Raw genomic sequence first — 22883 nt, 5'->3', positions numbered from 1 at the left:
CCATTTCTGGCTCATTTACTTCACCTGCATTGCATAAAGGCTTGCAAGGCACAGCAGTGCTTCTCACCTGTTTTGCTTCCGTGAACCAGTCAGTACAGAAGACATGAATTCATTAGTCCGGCAGGGGTGCAGAACAAAAAATGGCTGCCCAAGCAATGGGTGCTCCTATGAGAGAATATCTGTTGTTTTACTATGCAAGAAGAAAACAGGAATTACACCATTTGTTCTTGAAGAAGACAAAGCAGGGGCCAATTAATCTTTGATGCAACTTCTGTCAGTTCAGATTCTAACCCACTTTGCTTTTCTACTGATAGTCATTAAGAAATTAATACTTGAGACCATATTCTCCTATCTTAAAATGGAAATAGGATCACTGACCAGGCTATGCCACCATCTTGGTTAAAACGTAATGTTTTCCTAAAGTAACTCAAGTTATTTTATCAGCAGTACCTGAATGCAAGTAGGGAAAGCTACTTGTGTGAACAAGTATCCAATCAAATGTAATACATAAAACAAAACTGCACCATGGAAAAGTTATTTAAGAATCTTGGCCCCTTATCCTTGTATCTGCTCAAACTGTTAAGTGCCATGATGACAACTTCTTAAGTCCAGAAATTGACAGTCCTACGCGGGGAGATGCATTATTGGACCTGATGGTCACAAATGCCAGTGTACTCATCAGGGAGATCAAAGTTGAAGGCAGCCTGGGCTGCAGTGACCATGCACTAGTGCAGTTCACTGTCCTAAGGGGTATGAGGCAGATGAGAAAGGATAGTCAGGTCTCTGAATTTTAGGAAAGCAAACTTCCAGCTCTTCAAGGAGTTAGGACCCCATGGGAAATGGCCCTCAGGGACAAGGGAGAAGAACAGAGCTGGCAGATCTTTAAGGATGCTTTCCATAGAGTGTAAGAGATCTCAATCCCCAGGGGTAGGAAATCAGGCAAGGAAGGCAAAAGACCAGAATGGCTGAGTTGAGACCTGCTGGTCAAATTAAAGGCAAGATGGAACTACACAGGCAGTGGAAGGGGGGACAGGTATCCTGGGAAGAGTACAGGGACACTGCCTGGTTGTGTATGGACAAGGTCGGGAAGACCAAGGCCCAAGTGGAGCTGAATATAGCCAGGGTTGTAAAGAAAAACAAGAAGAGCTTCCAAATGTATGTAAACCAGAAAAGGAAGGTTAAAAAAAGTGCCCCCCCCTAATGAGCAAGTGGTGAGCTAGTAACAAAAGATAAGGAGAAAGCTGAGATTTTCAACAACTTTTTTGCCTCAGTCTTCACTGGCAACCCCTCTCTTCATGGCTCTCAAGGTGATGGCCCACAGGATGGAGACCAGGCAGACCAAGTCCCTGCCACTGTAAGTAAGGACAAGGTCTGTGACTATGTAAGGAACCTGAAGATATACAAGTCCATGTGACCTGATGAGAGACATCCCAGAGTCCTGAAGGAACTGGTGGATGTAGTTGCCAAGCCACTGTCCATGATATTTGAAAAGTCATGGCAGTCAGGGAAGTCCCTGGTGACTGGAAGAAAGGAGATGTTATGCCCATATTCAAAAAGGGTAGAAAGGAGGACCCTGGGCATTACCGACCTATCACCCTCTGTGCCTGGGAAGATCATGGAACAGATCCTCATAGAAGACATGCTAAGGCTCGTGGAGGACAAGGAGGTGATCCAGGACAGCCAAGACAGCTTTACCAGGGGCAAATCCAGCCTGACCAACCTACTGGCTTTCTGCAATGGAGTGACTGCATCAATGGACAAGGGAAGACTATGGATGTCATCTATCCGGACTTCTGCAAGGCCTGTGACATGGTCCCCCACAACATCCTTCTCTCTAAGTTGAAGAGATAGGGGTTTGGTGGGTGGACTATTCAGTGGATAAGGAACTGGCTGGATGGTCACATCCAGAGGGTAGTGGTTAATGGCTCTAAGTCCAAATGGAAAACAGTGCCAAGTGGTGTCCCTCAGAGGTCAGTGCTGGGACCAGGGTTGTTTAATATCTTCATTAGTGATATTGAGAGTGGCATCGAGAGCACCCCCAGCAAGTTTGCTGATGACACACAAGCTGGGTGGTGTGGTCGATACACCAGAAGGATGGGATGCCATCCAGAGGGACCTGGGCAAGCTGGAGAAGTGGGCCCTGGTGAACCTCATGAGGTTCAACAAGGCCAAGTGCAGAGTCCTGCACCTGGGCAGAGGTAACCCAAGATATGAATACAGGCTGGGGGAGGTCACACTTGAGAGCAGCCCTGTGGAAAAGGACCTGGGGGCACTAGTGGATCAAAAGCTGGACATGAGCCACCAAAGTGCAATTGCAGACCAGGGGGCCAACCACATCTTGGGCTTTATCAAAAGAAGTGTGGCCAGGAGGGTGAGAGAGGTGATTCTGCCCCTCTATTCTGCCCTGGTGAGACCTCACCTGGAGTACTGTGTTCAGCTCTGGTGGCCTCAACACAAGAAGGATGTGGACCTGTTGGAACGTGTTCAGAGGAAGGCAATGAAAATTATCTGAGGGCTGATTCACCTCTTTTCTGAGGACAGACTGAGGGAGTTGGGGTTGTTCAGCCTGAAGAAGACTCTAGAGCAACCTTATAGTGACCTTCTAGTACCTGAAAGGGGCCTATAAGAAGGCAGGGGAAGAGGTGTTCACATGGGCATGTAACAATAGCACAAGGAGTAATGGTTTCAAGCTAGAAAAGGGTAGATTTAGATTGGGCATTAGGAAAAAGTTCTTTAATATGAGGGTGGTGGATCACTGGAACAGGTTGCCTAGACAGGTGGTGGAGGCCCCATCCCTGGAGACATTCAAGGTCAGGCTTGATGGGGCTCTGAGCAATCTGTTCTAGTGTGAGATGTCCCTGCTTATTGTTGGGGAGTTGGACTAGATGACCTTTCTAGGTCCCTTCCAACCCAAGACATTCTATGATTCTATGGTGTTGAGAAGTAAACACAGTTTCATTTGGAGCCTGTGAGGGGGAGCAAGAAGGAAGAGCCCTCAAAGTGACATTAATTTCCACTAGGTGGCATATCCTCATTCTAGGCTATTTACAGGAAAAATGTTCGAAAACAGCTGTTCTTCAAGAAGCCCAGTCAACACTACCCTGAGGAAAAAAAGAAGATAATTTAGTGGCAGTAAACTTAACAGTCAGACACACACCCTACAACATGAAAAGGCTTTGTCCCTTCCCCTCCTCCTTCACCCTGCACACGGTGCTGCTGAAAACTCAATCCAATGCTCCATAAAGCTTCATCTCCATCCAGCACTTCAACAGAATACATGTTCTGACTTAATCAAGCTTGCACCCAATGCAAAGCCATAACAGTGATCTCATCAGCTCTTATATGGGTGATACCACAAGATCAGCATAGCTGACTGTCTTATGCACCATGCCCTAAGGAAGTGATTTTCCTTTAATGCTGCTGAGGTCACTGCTTCTACTTCTGCATCAAAATAAACAAACCCTACCTCATCCCCATACACAACAGGGGACATAACAGCAGAGCAGTGAATGGCTAGAAAGGGATCCCAGACAAGATGTCAACTATGAAGCCTCATGACAGCCTGTTTACAGCTTATTACAGACTGTGCTTGGACATTCCTAAGCCCAGTACTCTGCCAGAGCTGAGAAGCACACAAGGTAAGACAGAAGGGTTGGGACATGCAAGTGTGGACCCCAATGGAGATAACAGCAGGATCACCATTCTGCATAGGGCTCCTGTTCAGCCATGTCAGTCTGGCCCACTGTGCTGTGCTACCCATCAGAGCCTCGGCAGAGACTGACTACAAGGATTAACATGATGGGTGTTTTATTCTGGGCAAAGACCCTTTTCCTCAGATGTGCTTCTTGTGCTTCTCAATGGCAAAGAAGAAGAAATACTAAATTTATGCTCTGACACAAGATTTTCCTTGTCAAAGCTGTAGCCAGACTCCCCTGGTCCTGCAATGGCATTTTATCTTACCATGTAGTAAACTGCCTGCACTGAAGAGAAGATGCTCAGAGTAAGTCTTCCTGCTAGACACTAAAATCCCCTTCTCCAACTCCGTGCCTAAAAACAAATCCTGGACTGTCATGTTCAGCAAACAGGCTGTGTTCTGTATTAAATATTAAACAGGGTCTCTTACAGGGTCTCTTACAGCTGAAGGACGCTGGGTTCTCCTGAAATGTACTGAAAATGTACTCATGAGGATCAATCATCTTATGTCTAATAGAACTTTAAGAAACTTCCAGAGCTTCAGAACATACAAAAAATAATGTTCTGAAAGCTTTGTTTTACACTGCACTGCAAACAGATAACTAGCACAAGAATGCTACCATTTGCTGTTAGTAAAAATGAATTGATGCTTGTCCTGGTTTGAGCCAGGATGAAGCCACTTTTACTGATTTTTTTTTCCTTCAGTAAGCTTTCTTCTAACTAGTAGCAAAGTGTTCCAACTTGGGCTGGTAACGGCTGGAATGTTCTTCTAACTGCTGGGTGTTAAAGGTCACATCTTCACTCTGCTGGCTCAGACACTACAGGGAGATCTGTGACCCCCCCGTAGGAGGCTGAGTTAGACAAGCCAGCAAAACTGGCCAGAGATATTCCATTCCATGTATCTATGTAAGCTCAGAGGAAGGTCAGAGATCACAGAAGCAACTTCCTTCCTGCTTCTTCTTCCCTTCTCTTCCATCCATGGCCAGCATCCAGGGAGGACTCCGTCCATCCATCACCACTGACCCCCAGGCTGGAGCTCTCCTGACCCTCATCACTCTGCGCTCTCCCCAGCAGCTCTGGGACTTTTCGGGCCTGTTCCCAGCTCAGGAGATGCTGTGGGAGTTGCTGAGGGTGGGGGGAGGCGAGAGGCTTTTGCACATCCCTGAACAAATTTGTATATAATTGTATGTATTTTCTCTTATCATTAGTGTGTAACTAAAGCTGTGTAGTTTAGTTTTCAATCCAGAGAGTCTCTCTCTTTTTCTCTCTCTCCTTCCCTACCTGGGTGGGAGGGGATTGAGAGTGTTGTTGTCGATTCTGAGTCAAACTGTGACAATGCTGTGTTCCATTGAGAAAATGTGGTAGTTGGAAATAAAAATTATTTCTAATTATCTAATCAAATCAGGTCTCCAAGTAATTCTTGAAAATACATACACTGTGACAAGGCTTGTGAGGTATTACTCAAAGATTTAAAAAGGAAAAACAAAAGATAAAAATATAGCTAACAATATTTACAGAACTAATAAGCAAAGGAAAAAAAAAAAAGTAGATTGGGCCACAATTTCAGCCAACTCCCTTACACAAAGAAGGAGAGTAAAGAGGCAGCACACACTCCCAAAAAGAACAGAGAACATAATCTTGGCTTTAAGTCACTTAGCACTCTGAACAAGGCATAAAGGAAATTCCCAAAGCTGAATATTCAGCCTCAAGTAATTTCCAACCATCCTGTCACTGGGAATTTTATTCTATCCTGCACTTCTTGCTTCAGCAAATCACCACTGAGTGACAAATGGAGGCCAGTCTTCATTTTTTTTAAATAGCTTATTAACTTTATAGTCTTTCTTCTTTTAGTTCTTCATCTTCTTTCAAAATGACAGAGCAACACAATTCCCAAACTCTATAAACAATTAGATGTCTATATGAAAAGCAGAGTGCTTTGCTACACAGGGTAACAACCTGGGTCCCACCATGGTTGGCACTGATCTTTGATTTACAAGCATGTGATAGAGCAGTGAAGTCCCTGCAATTTCTCCTCCATTCCTCTTGAATGGGTGGAAAGGATCTTTCTTCCCCCCTGGATCCAGAAAATGTAAAGGGAGAGGCTGATACAGAGGCTCTGAGGACACTTGTTCTTAGTTAGTCATGCCCTCTTCCTAGCTTGCCTCTGTATTTCTTTGAATGATCATGGGTTGCTTCATACACATCCTGAAGTAACAGCTGGGCCAGAGTGGTGTAAATCTCACTATAATCCACAAGATTTTGAATGGCAACAATGAAATGATCCAGGGGTTTAGTTAAACTCATGCTGCTCCTTGACCAGGCTCTGAGAATGGCATGTGCTCTAAGATGCATGTCTGCACATTCAGGAAGAGCTGCTTTGGTTTCCATATCGCATTTTTTAAAACTGAGCATTGTCACTTACTTGTTTAACTCTAATCCAGGAAACTCAAGTTCCTTATTACAAAGATCCTTCAGCACTGAACGTCCATAGGCATGATGTCATGCAAAACAGTTGTGCTCAAAGTCAGAATTTATCAAAAAGCCCACTGCATGTATCTTTCTTGCCCTAAATAAAAGGCATGAAAATGCAAGAATGCCATGCTGTTTATTCAAAACCTGACAGATAGGAATATGTAACACACTGATAGGAAAAACACAAAAGCACAAGGGATTAAAGAAATTCTAAGCCAAGACCCATCAAGCAAGAGCCTCTACAATGGGAAAAGGCTGAGACAGGGAAGAAGAGCTGTTGAGCATCAAGGAAAACACTCTTAAGAGTATCAGATCTGATTCAGTCAAATCCCAAACTCCAAATCTTGTAACTAATGGCACCCTCACAAAGCTTTAACGTATGCTCAAGGTTAAATCACTGACACAGCAACTTCCAGGAGGAAGTACCAGAGAGCTGCCAATAAAACTAAAAGAGTTATCAAAGCCCTGAATGACTTCAGAATTGGTAATGTGCAACTGAGCCACGTCACTGCCAGCTCACGAGTTCAGATTTGGCGAAGGCTGGTGGCTGCTAGGACTCATTCTTGTACCACAGCTCTACATGCAGCTGCCAGGTTCTGCACAATCAAAGTGCCATTAATTGGTGCCCTTGCTGGTAACCACTGCTGATGAGTCCAGAACTGAAGATGGTGTCTTATCTTGTCTCCATAGTAAGCAGTCCCTGTACATTAGCTCTGAAGTCAGGAAAAGCAAGGAACTCACAATTCTGCTGTTCATGGCATGCCCTGAGAGGAGGCTGTGTGGCTGCAGTATAGTGAATCCAAAGTCCTTCTCAAACACTTTCAGAAGTGCTTTAACTGAGTAGTTTGCAAATTAATGTAATTCTGTTTAGGAATGCTACACAAGACTGAATGTGGCTGAGTGCTGGCAGCACAACAGCTTACTATTTGTTAGCTGTGCAACTACAACCATGCATGTGTAAGTGCTGAGCTGCCTTGGTTGTGAGGTTAAGCTGGTGAGCTTAAACATCTCCACTGAGGTTTATGTAAGATAGCCTACCTGAGTTCTCATCAACAACAGAAAAAATGAATGCTGCAGACTCCCAGAGGACTGAAAAACACTTGAGTAAAGCAGCAGCTTTTTCTGTGTGGTGTAAGAAGGCCTCTTCCTGTCAAGTCCATCAGGGAGGTGAAGGCTTGATCAACCATCCTTTACTAATGAAACTTGACTCATCCTTCATTGGATCATCAAGAGTCAAGATATAAATAATTAACTTTTCCCCCTCTTCTGTGCCTATAGCACAGCAAAGTGTTAAGAAATGAACAATAGCAAAGACTGGGTAGTTCCTAAGCATAACTAAGTATAAAACTTCAGTCAGATTGGATTATGTAATTTTATCAAGCAGTGCATATAGGAAACACTATCCATGTCAAATTTAAATTGAAAATAATCATTACTTCAGGTAATGGGTAATTGCCTGTAGGTATCTCTACTGTGCTCTGCTCTTCCCCAGCCAGCAGGTATTTTGTTGTCAGTACATCTCTTGTAACAGCACCATTTATTTTCTCTGTCATAACTGGAGCTCTTCCAGTAGTAATGGCTTCTGTTTTCTCCAGTGCTACATTAAACTGCCTTCAAGCATCCATCATAACATTTATGGTCTCTCTATTTATGATAGTGCAAGGGATCTGTGCCCAACACTGCCTCCTCCTCAATCCAGTCTGCATGATGCGTCTTTACAAAACTGACTACATGCAGGGGTGTAAACACTTTCATGCAGGATACTACCACCAAACACCATGGTCAGGACCAATTCTTTTCAGACATTTGCCCAGCAGTGCTCACAATCCCAGATATCAGGTCAGAAAAAGAAATAAAACATGTCCTCCATAATCTCCTCCATTTGGGGAAATGGAAATAGTGATGAAATTAATAAAGACTTCACATGCTCTTCCCTTTTCAACAGTTTTTTACCACATTTACTGAAACAGATGTCTGTTTTTAAATTAAAATCCTTCACTCACGATTATGATACTAGAAGTATTTTATGTGCTTGAATTAAGACTATCATGTTTTTCATTCCTTATTTTTATTTACATCAATAACAACATACTAGTTAAAAAAATCTAACTCTTCTCATTCAGAAATAAACAAGTAAAATTTTGCTCTTCAGGTTGACTGTGTGTCCCACGACCAGAACAGTAACTGTGCACATGTGGACCTTAAACAATGTTGAACTTGAGGTCAAAGGGATTCCTTAATGCTTAAATTACACAAGCACTCAGGTCCAGGTGTAAAAAGAGTGAAACTCTTTTATGAATGAAGGCCAGGGAGACTTTACAGTCTGAGCACTGAAGCCAGATAAGTACATACACATTTTGTTTACAAGGACCCGTAACCATGCAATGGCAACTGGACAGCAAGAGCTGCCAAAAGAAAAACGTTCCAAACATCTCTCTCCCCTTCTCTTCACAGAAGATTTTCCTCTAATAAGGGAATTACTACAACAGTATCACTGTGGAATCACAATGTTGCAGATGCAGCATCAAGGAACTGGAATTACACACTGAAATTCTATCACCCTGATGAAAGGTACAGATCATAGTAATAAAGCTGTTCTTAGGATACTAATTGCACAGGGCTTCTCCATCCCACTGACATAGGTCACAACATTTCTATTAATGCAGCCATGTCATAAAAGTAATGTTTTAATAATAGGATTGGCATTGGTCACAGAGAAATTATTATTAAAAAAAAATTCAGAGAGGGCAAAATGGCTGTTGAAAGAAATGTGCTTGCTGTAATAGCAAAAAACCTCATCAGCTCCAAAAATGCCATTTATCCCAGTGGGCATGGGATGCAGTTTATTACCTGGGACAGCTAACATACCTATAGTTGGGTTGATTTCAGTTTACAAGCAGAAGCTCAGTTATATCCTGAGATATAATTGAGGAAAGTGTCTGTAACTTTCTTGTAAAACCCAGAGAAGTGCTCCCACTGTTAAGCTTGTTGAAGATGAAACAACCTACTTCCGTCTGTAATGGGGGCTGAGGAATTACTATGAAAGTGCAACCACCACTGTTCTGCATTTTCCTAGACAATCAAAGTAAATCTGCAATGGCACTGAGCAAGGGAAAACTTGAAGGGACCCTGATGAGACAAAGAAGTGCAAACTAGACCAAAAAGGGCAAATTTCTGTCATTATTGAACTTCTTTTTGGAGGAGAAGGCTGCAGAGGGATTTTGATTTACGTCAAGTTCCCCTTTGCAGACAACCAGTTGAAATTACCCTTATGATTTAATGCATCTGCACCCTGTGTATTTCAAAAGACATGCCAACTAACTTAAGTTTTTATTAATACTTTTACTACTACTAACCCCACACAGCCAACTAAGCAGGATCCTATCCTTCTTTCATGAAATATGAAGTCCAAGCTAAAGAGGCAATTAATCAAACAGCTAAGTTTTTCTGAGGTAAATGGAGTTGTTTTGGCATATCCTACAACACAAACACACAAGTACCCTTACTGCAGCCAGCATTTCTGTAGGATGAACCACACCTACAGTTTTGTACCTGCTGTTTCAAATCCATTATTGCCATGAAGGTGGAAATGCAGGTTCTTAAGAAGCAAACTCTTCATTGCACAAAATCATACATACCTTTTCACAAAGGACACCTTAAAATCTTGCTGATGTCATGAAGGCTGGCTGGTCACAGCCTGCATGCCACCTCTTGACTACAGCTTGCAATAAAACCATCTCCTTCAGACAGAGCTCTGACCACCATGCTCCACGCACACATCACATCTATTTTGCTAACTTATTGCAACTTAACGTTGACAGCTGCGGCTTCTGCTGAATGTGACGGCTGAATATGTCTACAGTTTGATGCCACAAAAACATCAATCTTGCTTTTCCATTTTTAAAGCTACCAGAACTATCAGGATGCATCCAAAACAGGAACAATACTGTTCCGTGATCTCTGAAGACAGCTTTATTTTTCTTGCATAATGCACAGTGAAAGTTACAAAGCCACAGACAAAGCTGGTTGCTCAGAAGTAAAGCGTTTTCAAAGGTGACAGATGGAAATTTTTGTTGTATTTTAGTTTACTTTACATCTTTAGGACATTCTTATTTTAGGTGTATTCAAAAATAAATATACTCTTCACATAGTGATTTCTGTAACTAGGACAATGATAACAACCACTGCCTTAAGATCTGATGTGCATATGCACTTTTTGTGCAGAGCTAACTTATTATTATAATACTTCATACTACAGGATACATGACCAAAACCAATTTGACATTTCATCCCCCAAAACAGTTTATGTGTCTGATTCTAGAATATTTATGGTTTTGAAGGGGTAGTGATTCTTTTTTATGACTTACAATTTTATTATTTTTGAAAAGTTATTTAATAGCTAACGCAGTATCCTTGAGGGGCATACCTAAGAGATAATGCACAACAAGCACATTAATGAAAAATAGTCAACATTTCTTGTATTTATACACTTACATTTTTATATTGCTATATATTTTTTTATATTTCAATATATAGATGCAACAAGTAAGGTTCAAAATCTTTAAGAACAAGAGGAATCAAAGCACTAGGTGACGCTCAGACAAAACTATGTTTTTAAAGCTGAAATTTGTCACAGGCATGTAAGCTGCATTTAGGATTCTTTAAGAAAACTTTACAGTTAAAAATTGGCAGGTCCATAGTTATATTGTCAAGAAATGGCATCTCAGCCATTTTTCTAAGAAAATAAACAGATGATTCTTCTTCCTTGCTTGCCAAAATAGGATTAATTCAGTTGTCATCATTTTAGTTTTGAAGCATATAGTCTTAATTAATTACTATTTAAAATCTGTTCTTAAAGAGATTCATCTAAGGTACAAAACTGAAAGATCCAACAAGCTGTGGAAGTATGGAAAAGACACTGGAAACAGATTTCCTACTCTGATTTAAAAATGCTACGTTAAGAAAAAAAATTCCATACTGGCATTTGACAAATGTGCCCCAAAAGGTTTTGTTCTATAATACCAGGATTTCCTGGACAAAAAGATATTGGGAACAGCCATTTGCTAAGACTTTTGAATTCAAAATATTGTAACCAGCAAAGAGGATGGCATATATTTTTACCTCCTCTTTACAGTACATCAAGCAGGTAGCAGGACTGATAGCTGTTAACAGTCACAAGACAGATTATTACCATAAGGTAATAATAAGAAACAAATTTCTGCTGCAGCAGAGCACTAGAACACCAATTTAACTATATTAAATATAAGGAGGTAATGATGTGCCCACAGAAGTGTGACTCAACCCTCATTTTGAGTTCAGACCAAGGGAAGACTTCCTGTGTTCATCATCTCTCCCTGTAGCAGCTGATGCCTGTGCTCTCCACCTCCAGTCAAAGCATCTGTATTACCTATAATCTGAACTAACATTTGTTGGACCAAGTGTTCTGAATCACTATTAAAACTGAATATACAATGTTCTTGCAGAGACACTGTAGGGCTGTCAATACTCATGGTGATTCTCCAATGACAGACTCAACATAATGCTGCAAACTTTGTACCACCTAAAGGCCAGTTCTGCCAATGGATGTCTATATGCAGCACGGCAGAGCCAGAGGTTTGAAAAGGGATTAGCAACCACCAGAACTGCAAATGCCAGCACAACAAAGGTGGCCAACAGAAGATGCCAGAAGCACAATGCAACTGTCCCCTGCAAAGCTAGTGCCCATTTCAGTACTGCAGGTAAATGTTCAATGAAAGTGGTATTTGGAGTTTAGATAAGACTGATCACATCACTGTCTTGGTCAACACAGGACTGAAACACTGAGCTTTCTTCTGAGAGCTCTCTTGTTATGGAAGCTTTAACCTCCCATTTCTACAGGAGCCATAGCTCACACTCAGCAGGGGCATTCTGTGTGGTCCCTCTCCTTATACTGCTGCTATGCAATCAAAAATACAGTACACAAAAAGAAGAGCTAAAAAGGAGCTCTAGTTGACTTTCAGCTTCAAAGGTTCCTGGAGATTGTATACTGCTTCATACACAAGTCTGAGTATATGGAATAAAGACATCTCCTTGGATGAATGGGCTAAAATCACTTTCTTTTTTGAACTTCAGACTGCTCTATAAAAAATCAGAGGAGTGTCTGACTGGATTGGACTCATCTTCCACCTAGCACTGCAACCTACCTCCAACAGCAGTAGTTGGAAAAGCTCTTCTGGGGGAATATGAGGCAGGCCTCTTTCTGTGGCTCACTCCCCTTGCACTTCTGCAGCCTATCTGCTCTATCAAGGATGATGGAGGACACATTCCTGCCTGGTAATTTTACACCCATTTATGGACAACTGGTCTCATGAATTTGTCTAAATTCTTTTGAACTGCTGATACCATCTGCTTCCAGAACTTGAGAGCACAGGTGCTTAAGCATAAATTACTTTCTGTTAACATAGATACTCAACTTCCACTTAAAGGGCACTTATAATGCTTTTTTAATTTAAAAAACAAACAAACAAAAAAAAATGCCAAAGAGCTTGACCAAAAGCATTTAATGCAGAAAACAAGAAGGGAAATTGTTATCAAGTTTTCAATGCCTTGTGACCATACCAGTTGCCTTTCAAGCAGAACTGAATGTGCCATGTATGATGTCCACTTCTGTCACATTGTGCAATCAATTTGTTGCACATTTTAGGATTTTTCACCAAAAAAACATTCACTGAGGTGGGAACGTTCAGTAACCAGCTTCATGCCAGCAGCGAATTGTCAGACATCATTGTAGTGGATAGACAGAAGTGCAATCCATCTCAGCCCAAAAGAAGCAATGGCAGACCAGGGAGGGAAACATGCTATTACAACTTCTTCCACAATATCTCTGCTTAGGAAGCTATGTGGAAGCAAAGCCAGTGCTAGATAAACCATTGGTATATGCAATCTGTAGCACAGAAACAGTTTTTCTACAGAAGTAGAAAAGAATAAAGGGATTAAACACTATAACATTGTATTTAATTCAATTAATTACAAATGTGGGTTGAAAATATTACTGAATCTTCATTTCTGAATAACTGATCGATTAAAGTAACAACAGTACCAGGACTTGAACATCTATCCTGAATTGTGCTCCAGAAATGGCAAAGATCCTCCTACTGCTTTTTATCTCTGCATGGAATTTATCCGTTAAGCCTCTGTTATTTACCCTACATCATTTAGTACTGGTCCACTGTTAGGTCTTTTCCTCCTAAGAAATTAGCAAGACTAGGTTTATGGGCATGAAGTCTTACTGAGAAAAGCATTATTAAACTGTAGGGCAGTTATACATTATTAATTAATGCTTAGTTTTAAAATAAAACCTACCTGCTAACTTGCACAACACTGCTGCTTGGTTTAAACCATGTAAGTTCAATACAGCACAGAACATTTTAGTTGCAGATAAATAACCACCCATTCTTAGATTTTTTTTTCCCCTGCAAAATAGCTTTTCAATCTATACCGGTACGACTCCCTTTCCTCAGGAAGTTGTTCTCATAATTTTCCAAAAATATTAGCAGGGGATCCATAGCAACTGTTGATATGACTCAAAATGATTTAAGAGGGATCTTAGCAACCTTCTGTTAAGATACACTGTATACAGCATCCCCCACTTAGTAAAATCCCACAATATGGCAAGAAAGATTTGTATGTCTAAGAATAGCTACCTCCACACATTTTTCAAGATGACTGAGCCATAATGATTTAAATCCTTCCTACCACAGTTTCAGCAAGATGTGACTCTACAACACTGTATCAACGTGTTCTGTTCAGAGTTTTGAATGTTTCTCCTTTTTTAAATCACACCATTAACATCCTTGACATTTTAGAAGTAATGTTTATTGATTTTTATGTTAACACTGCTATAAATTAAGTGACGTAATGGACAGGACTGAAGTACTATGAAGAACACGCCTTCCAGATTCTTACCTACACACTGAAAAACAGGAGATTCTGGGTTAATATGGAAATAGTGCAGTTGTGTACTGATATTTGGGTAGTTTAGGTTTGGCTGACTACTTTTTATGCGACAGAACAGAAATATAACAGAGATGATATGACAACTACCTGCTAAGTATCAAATGACAGAAGAAAAACACCTAATTCAGATCTTCTAATGAAAAAGGGGCCTTGAGCAATGTGATCTAGTGAGAGGTGTCCCTGCTCATGCAGGGGGGTTGGAACTAGATGATCTTCATAGTCTCTTGCAACCCAAACCATCCTATGATTCTATGAAACAAGAGAAATAAATGTTGAGAAGAAAATGGACACTGGAGAATTTCTTATCATTTACTGTTCTGAAACTTAAGATGAGTACCTTGTGGGACAGAGTTGCTTACTCACCCCTTTTTGTAGTAAAAGCGCTATTAGCAAACGGATACAGCTTTATCCATTGTAGATGAGAACTCAGAAAAGAGCTGAATGGCCTACACCTGAAGATACAGGAACAATGCAGAGAGCAAGCAGCAAAACTGCCTTCACTCCTCACACAACAAGAATTGGTTTCCACAGTCCACAACTTTTTAAGATTTACAGAAGGTGAGTCTTTAAGCTAAGAGCTGAAGCACTGTGGAAGATCTTTTAAGAGACCACCACATAGAGAATAATGTATTTAAGAATTCATATTCAAGGTTATAGAACAGCAGGAACACACCAAAGGAGAAATAAACTTTGAAGAAAAGCCTATTTTCCAACATAGCTATTCTTAAGTTAGAGAATAAGGTTTATCTTTTCTGCAGTGCCATGATGAGAGGCTCAGGAAAAAGTTTTATGAGAAGATGAGTGGCAGAATAAAGCAATACGTGTGACCACAGGAAACTGCTCATTCCTAAGAATCCAGAAGGTTTTTGCCGTCTTCTGGAAGCAGACATCCAGAGTGGCAGAAAAGCCAAACAAGCAAAATGCTGATTTATTGTTGGCAAATCAGAATCAAGATGTCACACGTAAAACACGTCCACTCCGGTCGTTGCAGGGAGCACCCTGCACACCCAGCTCTGAGACACATTTTGGTTACAGAAGTATCCGCACCTTAACAGGTTTGATTGAAAAGGGGCAGTATGGGTCGGGATCTATGGACATGTGCTTTGTAACTTCCATAATCCTTCACAGCCCTGAATCACAGATTAGTTTTCTAGACTGTTTCTGCAGGACCTTCAAGTTACCATGCTTTAATACTTGTTTTATTGGGCAGTTTTTAAAACGTTGAGCCTCCTGTAACAATGCAATTCAACTTCTATCCTTGGGTGTTTGATTTTACACTCCATCATCACAAAGCATTGATAAAGCCTTAGCACATATACTTGATTGTGTTTATGACTGTTTTCTCAGGCAAAGGTCAAGCTTTATGACATCACCATACTGTTAAAAACAATTTTTTTTGTGATATTTGTTACTGATTCTGATCAGGTTCATCCACCAGCTTTTAAAATTCTCTAGCTAATTTGCTTCCACACAGGAAAAAAATAACTAAGACATGGATTTGCAAAATGATAACAATCAAAATTGGACTTTGGAACTTATGCTCAAGGGCCTGTACCTAAAATTCATAAAATTATTACTCAGCTCCATTGTAGTCTTAGAAACACAAGTTTCTCAGTGTTGTGTCTCCCCACAGGAAAAACCCCCACATTTCTGTCTCTGGGCATGTATATGAACAACTGCATCTTGAAAAGGTGCTTAATTTATGGTGTATGCACTGATACAACTCCCAGAGTATGCCTGTGACAGCAATGCAGGCAGCCCGTAGGCATTCATGCAGCATGCCTGCCAAAGCAGGTCCTGCCCAAACATCAAAAAGAAGGCAGCTATACCCCCTTTACTCTGCAAGCAAGTAGAGAACTCACTGTAGACTCAAGAGGCCTAGATTCAAATTTCTTTTCTGCTTGATTTAATCTCTTGACTTCCTAGGAGAGTTCACTTCTGACCTACATGGTACTCTGAGGCAGGAATGCTTTGCTTTCCCCTCTTTTAAGTTGTTCTGCTTTGTATACACTGTTATAAATATCCATCAGGGCAACAAAAAGATGAAAAATTACTAGTGTCTTTACCCTCTATCCCAATCTGACAAATATTCTATTCTTCTTAAACAAATTTCGTAAGGTGCCTAGGAAAAAAACGGGTCTCATTTTACCTTCTAGTAGGTGACGGTAGGTATCACTGATTCACATTCTCTGCAGAAAACAATGACTTAGCTCTATGTGGAGATTACACTACTGTCTTGGTCCTTGATGCAGGTACTTCAAAATAGGTTTGGAACACACAGCCACACCTGAATGAAAATTCATGCACAGCCAATGCCTATTCCATAGCCACTCTTCTGTCTTAAAGACTAATCTCAACAACTTTTCAGAGACAATGAGTGATCTTACAGCTGGAAAAACGTAACTATGGTTCACTAAAAAAGCTGAGCATCTCTGTTCATTTTTTAATGTATGTTTTTAAATAGTCCAATTATTACTTAAAATCTTGGCTATTAGACACACATTGTCAAAGTAGCTTTACTGCTGCATGCAATAATTAATATAACTTATATAGAAGGGTGTATATAGTATCTGGTGAAGTTATTATGCCCTTAAATCTTCATGATTACCAGGTCATAACTTTGAAAAGACAGTTTCTAAAAATTAGAGAAAATCTGATATTCTCAGGTGCTTACGGCCTCTGTATTTCCAAATTCTACATCAAGGACCAAATATCACACAGTCTGAAGTTCTGGCTACAACCATATGGTGACTGCTGCTTCATTATCTCCCGTTCATGTTGGGAGAGATTTCAAAAAAGGTAAAATGTAAAGTGTAGACTTTACAGATTAACTAAATTTTACTTATCCTTGCTTTTTAAATTCCTAGTTGTTAAATCATACACTACCATGTGGTAAAATATGTTCACCTTTGCACTCAGGAAGATGTCTCCCACTTTGTTTTATTTCTATTCCCTACTCTCTGTTTTTGAAACTTTTCCTTGTTGTGTTGTTTTCTTTTCAAATTGCCCCATCATCAAGCACTGGACCATGGCATTTTGGACTACTGCCAACTTAACTATGCCTCTGGTATATCATGCCTAGATTTTAGTATCTAACACCTTCTGTTCAGTTACACAAAGAAGGAGCATTATGTTTCACCTGTTTTACACAATACCCCCATGTATTTACCTAAAACTGTATTGGACATGCTGAATATCAGAGTACTTGTGAAAGAAATGCATGTCTCTCTTGCTGCCATTCATTACCCCAACGACTTAAGTCATCATTCTTTTCCTAGAAAAGAATTCCTTTCTTCCCATTTACTGTAACTTCCTTTTAGTTGGACACGTTTGCTTCAGTTTTTGGAGAATGCATCCTCTTTTGTTTTCTACTATTTGAGAGCTCTCCAGGACCCTTGGAGTTATTTTTACACTCATCCTTTTTGCAACTTCTTTCAGTCTGACTGATCTGTCTTTTCTCCTCCTGCTCCTTTCTAAACACCTAGATCACTTATTTGCCCTTAAGGCTGATATATAACTGGCTTAATAAGTAGTTTTAAAAAGCAATGTAGTCAGGAAAAACACCAGGGCTGGCAGCTGGAGGAACCTGGAGGGTAATCCAGCATGGTAGTATGGGTGAATGCAGGACTGGATTCCATCCTAAATCAAGATGAAAGATAAAATTCAGATGAGGGACAAATGAGGAAAGCTCTGACTGTCTGCAGTTCAGAAAAGGCTACAAAGACATGGAAGAGCGCTCATAAGAGAGCACATTTCTAGGATCTATTAATTCAAAAAGGTGGAGGCATTCTTTTCTCTAGGATGTGTAGAGGGAAATAACTAATACAGGATATCCTCAAAAGCGCTCACCAAGTTACAAGTGAACTGTTCAGGAGATGAGCATGCAATGTCCACAGTTCCATTTCTGACTCTGAAAAAAGAAGCTAAAATCACAGCTGGCAACGGTTCTGAAATGCAACAGTAATCCATAAATAATCCTTAATTTTCCTGTCATTGCAGAATTAGTCTACTTCTAGCTCACAGAGATCTTACCAGGTGTGCTAAATTGATGTCATTATAAGCCATCAGGAAATACCCACAGAGACCTGTAGCAACATTTAGAAGTTTTGTTAAACAGCTGTGTGTTGTAATTGATTTGTATTATTTAAAACAGCTAAAGCAAGTTATCATCGGATGTAGAAAAGGGATGACTGAAGACTCCAGGGAGATTTAACTCAGAAGAAAGCCAATCATAGGAACTTCATTTGAGCATTTTAAGATTATTACTAGAGGAAGTGCAATTAAATCATCACCATTTATCAATTATCATTATAAGATACTAAGCAACCTTATCATATTAATGCATTTATGAGAAGATAACTAGCTGACTTCTGCTTTTTGCAATGAAAATAATCCAGTCAGTAAAAAGTATCTGAAGAAGGTGTCTCTGAAAATGAATGTCACTTTCCACAACAACCGAAAGTAACTAAAGATATTTTAAATAAATTTTGGTTTTGGCAATGTATTGCCAAAAAGCTAAATTCTTGGAAGCTTAGGCAGTATCTCAGCTCCTGATAGTACAGTTATATTAAAAATGTAGACAGTCATGGCACCCACATTTCATAAAATATATGGAACATAAGTCTAAAATCATTAATAAGATCCTAGAGCTGGGAGAAAAAAAAAGTCAGTATGAACTTCTTTTCCTACCTACCAACTATTTAATCAAAGTGCAAAACCTGCCATTGTTAAAACTTCAGTATCATTATGCACAGACAGTCATAAGCTCTGTTTTTCTTCCCAGTGGTGGATTGTGTATAGAATTTAAAATTTGTATCCATTTTGGAGCAAAATCCTAAACCTCTTCTCTCTGCTGTTCATGTGTACTGAGAGTTCAAGCCTGATTTGGTGAGTTTGCCCAGTGATTTGCATTATACAATCTGTGTCCCTGCAGGCAAAGCCTAACCCACATAACAAAATGGGTCAGCAGAAAAGCAGAAAAGGAAGAGAAAACTCTGTATTTCAGCTCAGATCCCTGACTAATTTGAGGGGGAAAAACCTAACTCTCATTTTTATCTGAGCCTTGCAGGCTATTGCTTACAGTTATGCTTTTATTATTTTTCATAATTCCTTTGAGAATACTCTGGTTTTTACTGTTGTTTTATGTTTGGACTGGCATACACATCTCTGAGTTTACAAGGGGAAGTGTTTGTTGCACCACTGGCTGCTGGCGCTGAAAATACAAGTGTCGACACTGCTAATTGTACTGGTGCTTTCCCCTGCTTTGATTCAGCTCCAGAGATGGACACTTCCACAAAACATGGACTCCTTTGTCTTCTTATCACTTGACAGAGTGACCATAAGCAAATGCACCCCCACTGCCAGATGCCTTTCTGCTTTCATCTAAAATGAAAACCGTAGACCTCTTAAAGCTGTTTTCCCAGAGGCTTTCTCTTACAGCCATTTGGGAAAGTACATTTCCAACCCAGGAATGCAACTGGGGCCATTGGACCAAGCTCAACACTGATGTAAAGCAGGCTAACCTCACTGAAGTCAGTGGAATTCAACAGCCTTGAGCCACAGGAACATGGTCTTCAGGGAGAAGACACATACAGAAATGGCACAGAAATAAGTAATTCCAAATTATGTAATGGGATTGCTGGATGATCTTAACTTCTCCGGCTTCTGCTACCTGCCAGCAGTTCCAGTATTGTGCTATCAGCCCGGGATCCAGTCTGTATTACCCTAGGATAAAGAGTTTAACTTGGCAATATCCTTGTTCAATTGAATGTTATGTTCAATACTGTTTCGCTGCCATAACTGCTCTTTTCTCCAAAATGTTTCTCCTTACATCTTGTTTTGTGTTTGTCACAACTCATATTAGCTGACCCGCCTCTGGAGGGGTGTCACACAGACAACAGGTTCAGCACTCCACACATTTTACACCCCATAAAACCTGTTTCTGCAAGTCTGTGTCTGTGTATGTATCTCACACACTTCTATAGTTACTCGATGCAGGACAGTTTGATGTTACTGCTCCTCAAGAAGCAAAAATTATCTCTGGGTGGGAGTGACCTGGATTTCCCTTTGGCTTCCACCAGTCTGATTTTATCCATGCCAAACATAATGCTTATCCTTTATTCTCAGTAGTATTGCATTAGGATCTGTTACCTTTACAGAGCTGTCAGTTCTTGCAGTGCTTTGCAGATGAACAGAAGGAGACTGTGGTTTCTACAGAGGAGCCTGAAGGTGGCTTCAGGCCACACTATACTATGAGCCCAGAGGAGGCACACCACTTCTGAACTGCACATGGCAGATTCTTCTGTACATTTTTGCAGGTGGAAATACAAACAAACCACTAGCCAGAACAGCTCAGCTGAGAAATACCAAAGATGTCAGCCCTAAAGAATACCTAGCATCTGACCACAGGGTTACTGGTCTCTGTCAGCTAAGAATGGCAGAAGATGGATACAGTGAAAGCAAAGTTAATTTAATCCTCTGCCTCTTTCTGCAGAAACAGTAATGATTTAGCTACAAATCTGAATCAGCTATAGATCATAAAATTTTACTCAAAAATCTGAACCTTAATACTTTCTTGTGCAGAAAATTAGTTATTTGCTACCATATTACGTTATTCTATTAAAAGCTAATTTTCTCATCTGCATTTCGCAGTAGACAAGTCAGATGATTAATACTTTTAAGTAAAAGCATATATCACAAGAATCAGCAAACTCGTAACTGGAAATCAGACGTGCAGAGCAAACATCAGAAACCAAATGCTTTCTTGGTTCTCAGGCAGCTATTATAAGTTATAGGCCATGGCTGCAAAAACATGAACACTGCATGTGTTCCCAGGATTGAGTACCATCTACAAATAAGGATCCTGTAATTAAACTCTATTAGTTGAACTAAGGAAACACCTGTAGAACTCAGATGATGTTACATCCCTCTTGTGCCAGCTGCTGTGGTAAGAGACCTGTGTACCTAGAAACAGCTAAAACCAAACAGTCAAGGAAGAAAAGGGAAGGAAGAAAGGACACATTAGTATCTTTGCCTGATGATAAAAAATTGTCACCTGGAGAATTTCCATTCTTTGTAACAACTTGCACTGGTGGTCCAGAGCTGAGGGAAGACACCAGAGTGACCAACTCAGCTCTGAACCGTATCTCACCTTCCTTGAACAGGGTGACCATTTTCAAGAGAGCCATCACCACAAGTCTGGGAGTAGTTGCTGGAATGAGCTGGTGATTTTAAACCACTTTAAAAGAAAGCTATTTGAATAGCTCTAAAATAAGGCAATGATATTAAAGTTTACTAATCTGCTTCCTCTTGTAAAACATGGCATTCAGTAACTATGGATTTTAAGGACATTTGTTGGCAACAACTTATTTCATTGAGAGACCAATGTTTCATCCTTCAATCCTAAGGATTGTAAGTCTATTTATAATTGAACATCACACAATCTTTTTTGGTAATTTAATTAATAGACAATTTGTGAAAGGTTACACTAATATATGTTACTTATATAAATAGGTCCATTTTTTTATTTTCTGAAATCCATGAATACTCAGAAACTGGCTTTTTCAGGGTAAGCTTTGAAAAAGTATTTCCAATGAGAGATACTGTCACATTAAGTCTTAAATGGTTAACATCTACATACCCTTCAAAATCCAGGACTAAAACTATTGTTGATAACTGGCTCAGCACAACTTCAGTTAGACTTCTATAAATTCTACTTGTATCCAGGAGGGGAGTAAGGGCATTGAGGATTCAGACATACATTGTATTCATCAATTTTGTAAAGGACCAGCAGTTTCTCACCTGCTGTGTAATAGTGTCCCAGGGCCCCTCCAGCAGACGAGCCTGGTAACATGCATGAACACTTTTCCATATTTCATCCAGAGTTAAAGGTCTTCCATCTGTGAGGGGTGAGAAAAACACCCACAGTCAAAGCTCTTAACCATGCTATATTTTTAATACAGAATACCGACTGCAAATCTGAAATACTGGTTATCTGGAAGCAAATGGAAAAAATAACAGCAAAATGTGACTGATCCACTTCTGGCCCCTTTAACTCCAAAACAGCATTGCTCAAATCCTGACTGAAGGGCATATAAATCTCAAGTTCCCTGTTCAGCTTTCTTCTTTGTCATCTGAGAATAACAACTTACTGTTTCAGGTGTGAGGTGTGAAGTTAAAATAATTTTGAAAAAACAATGGTTGGAGAATATAGATTTTAAACCACAAAATAACATCATGAAACTTACCACATATAAATACATGCAATTCATAGTGAGAGAGTGGAAAAAATCTAGGGAATAAAATTCGGCAAAAAAAGTATACTGCATTTTGGTAACCCACATGCCTGGAATTTTTTCTTGAGCTGCGTTTATACATCATTGCTGCATCAGGTTTTAAGTTGTGATGTTAGAATTACGCCAAGACATTAGTGTCAACCACTTAGAAAATAAGCATGTCAATTTTTTCCTGAGTATTTGTTTTTAGCCAACAGCAATAGAGTATTTTGATACATTTGCAATAAGCAGCTACATCTTGGCATTTATTAGGTGTCAGAAACCATTATCCTGTGATAAACAGTTTTATTCTACTGACATTTTCATGTCTGTAAAATGAACAAGATTTATTCACCCAATTAACATTTGAATGCCATGTTTAGATATAAATTAACACCAGCTGCCTGCAGCCTCTTTTTTATCTTATTTTCTGCACGTATTTATAAAAAA

General features: G+C 40.0%; 1 protein-coding gene across 2 annotated transcripts in view; it reads right to left on the bottom strand.

The window, feature by feature from the left end:
• Positions 1-22883, bottom strand: part of ATG10 (autophagy related 10) — a 92089-nt gene that overhangs the window by 9199 nt on the left and 60007 nt on the right. For both annotated transcript variants that reach the window (XR_007891848.1, XM_051643084.1), the window contains 2 exons: positions 21961-22058; positions 68-165 (listed from right to left, as the gene is read on the bottom strand). Coding sequence is in view for 1 of the 2 variants with exons in the window: in XM_051643084.1 (XP_051499044.1) it covers positions 68-165; positions 21961-22058 (196 nt within the window). In the remaining variant the exon portion in view is untranslated. The remainder of the gene's footprint in view (positions 1-67; positions 166-21960; positions 22059-22883) is intronic.

Source organism: Apus apus, chromosome Z (genome assembly GCF_020740795.1).
Source record: "Apus apus isolate bApuApu2 chromosome Z, bApuApu2.pri.cur, whole genome shotgun sequence".
Lineage (NCBI taxonomy): Eukaryota > Metazoa > Chordata > Aves > Apodiformes > Apodidae > Apus > Apus apus.
This window is presented reverse-complemented; position numbering and strand designations above follow the sequence as displayed.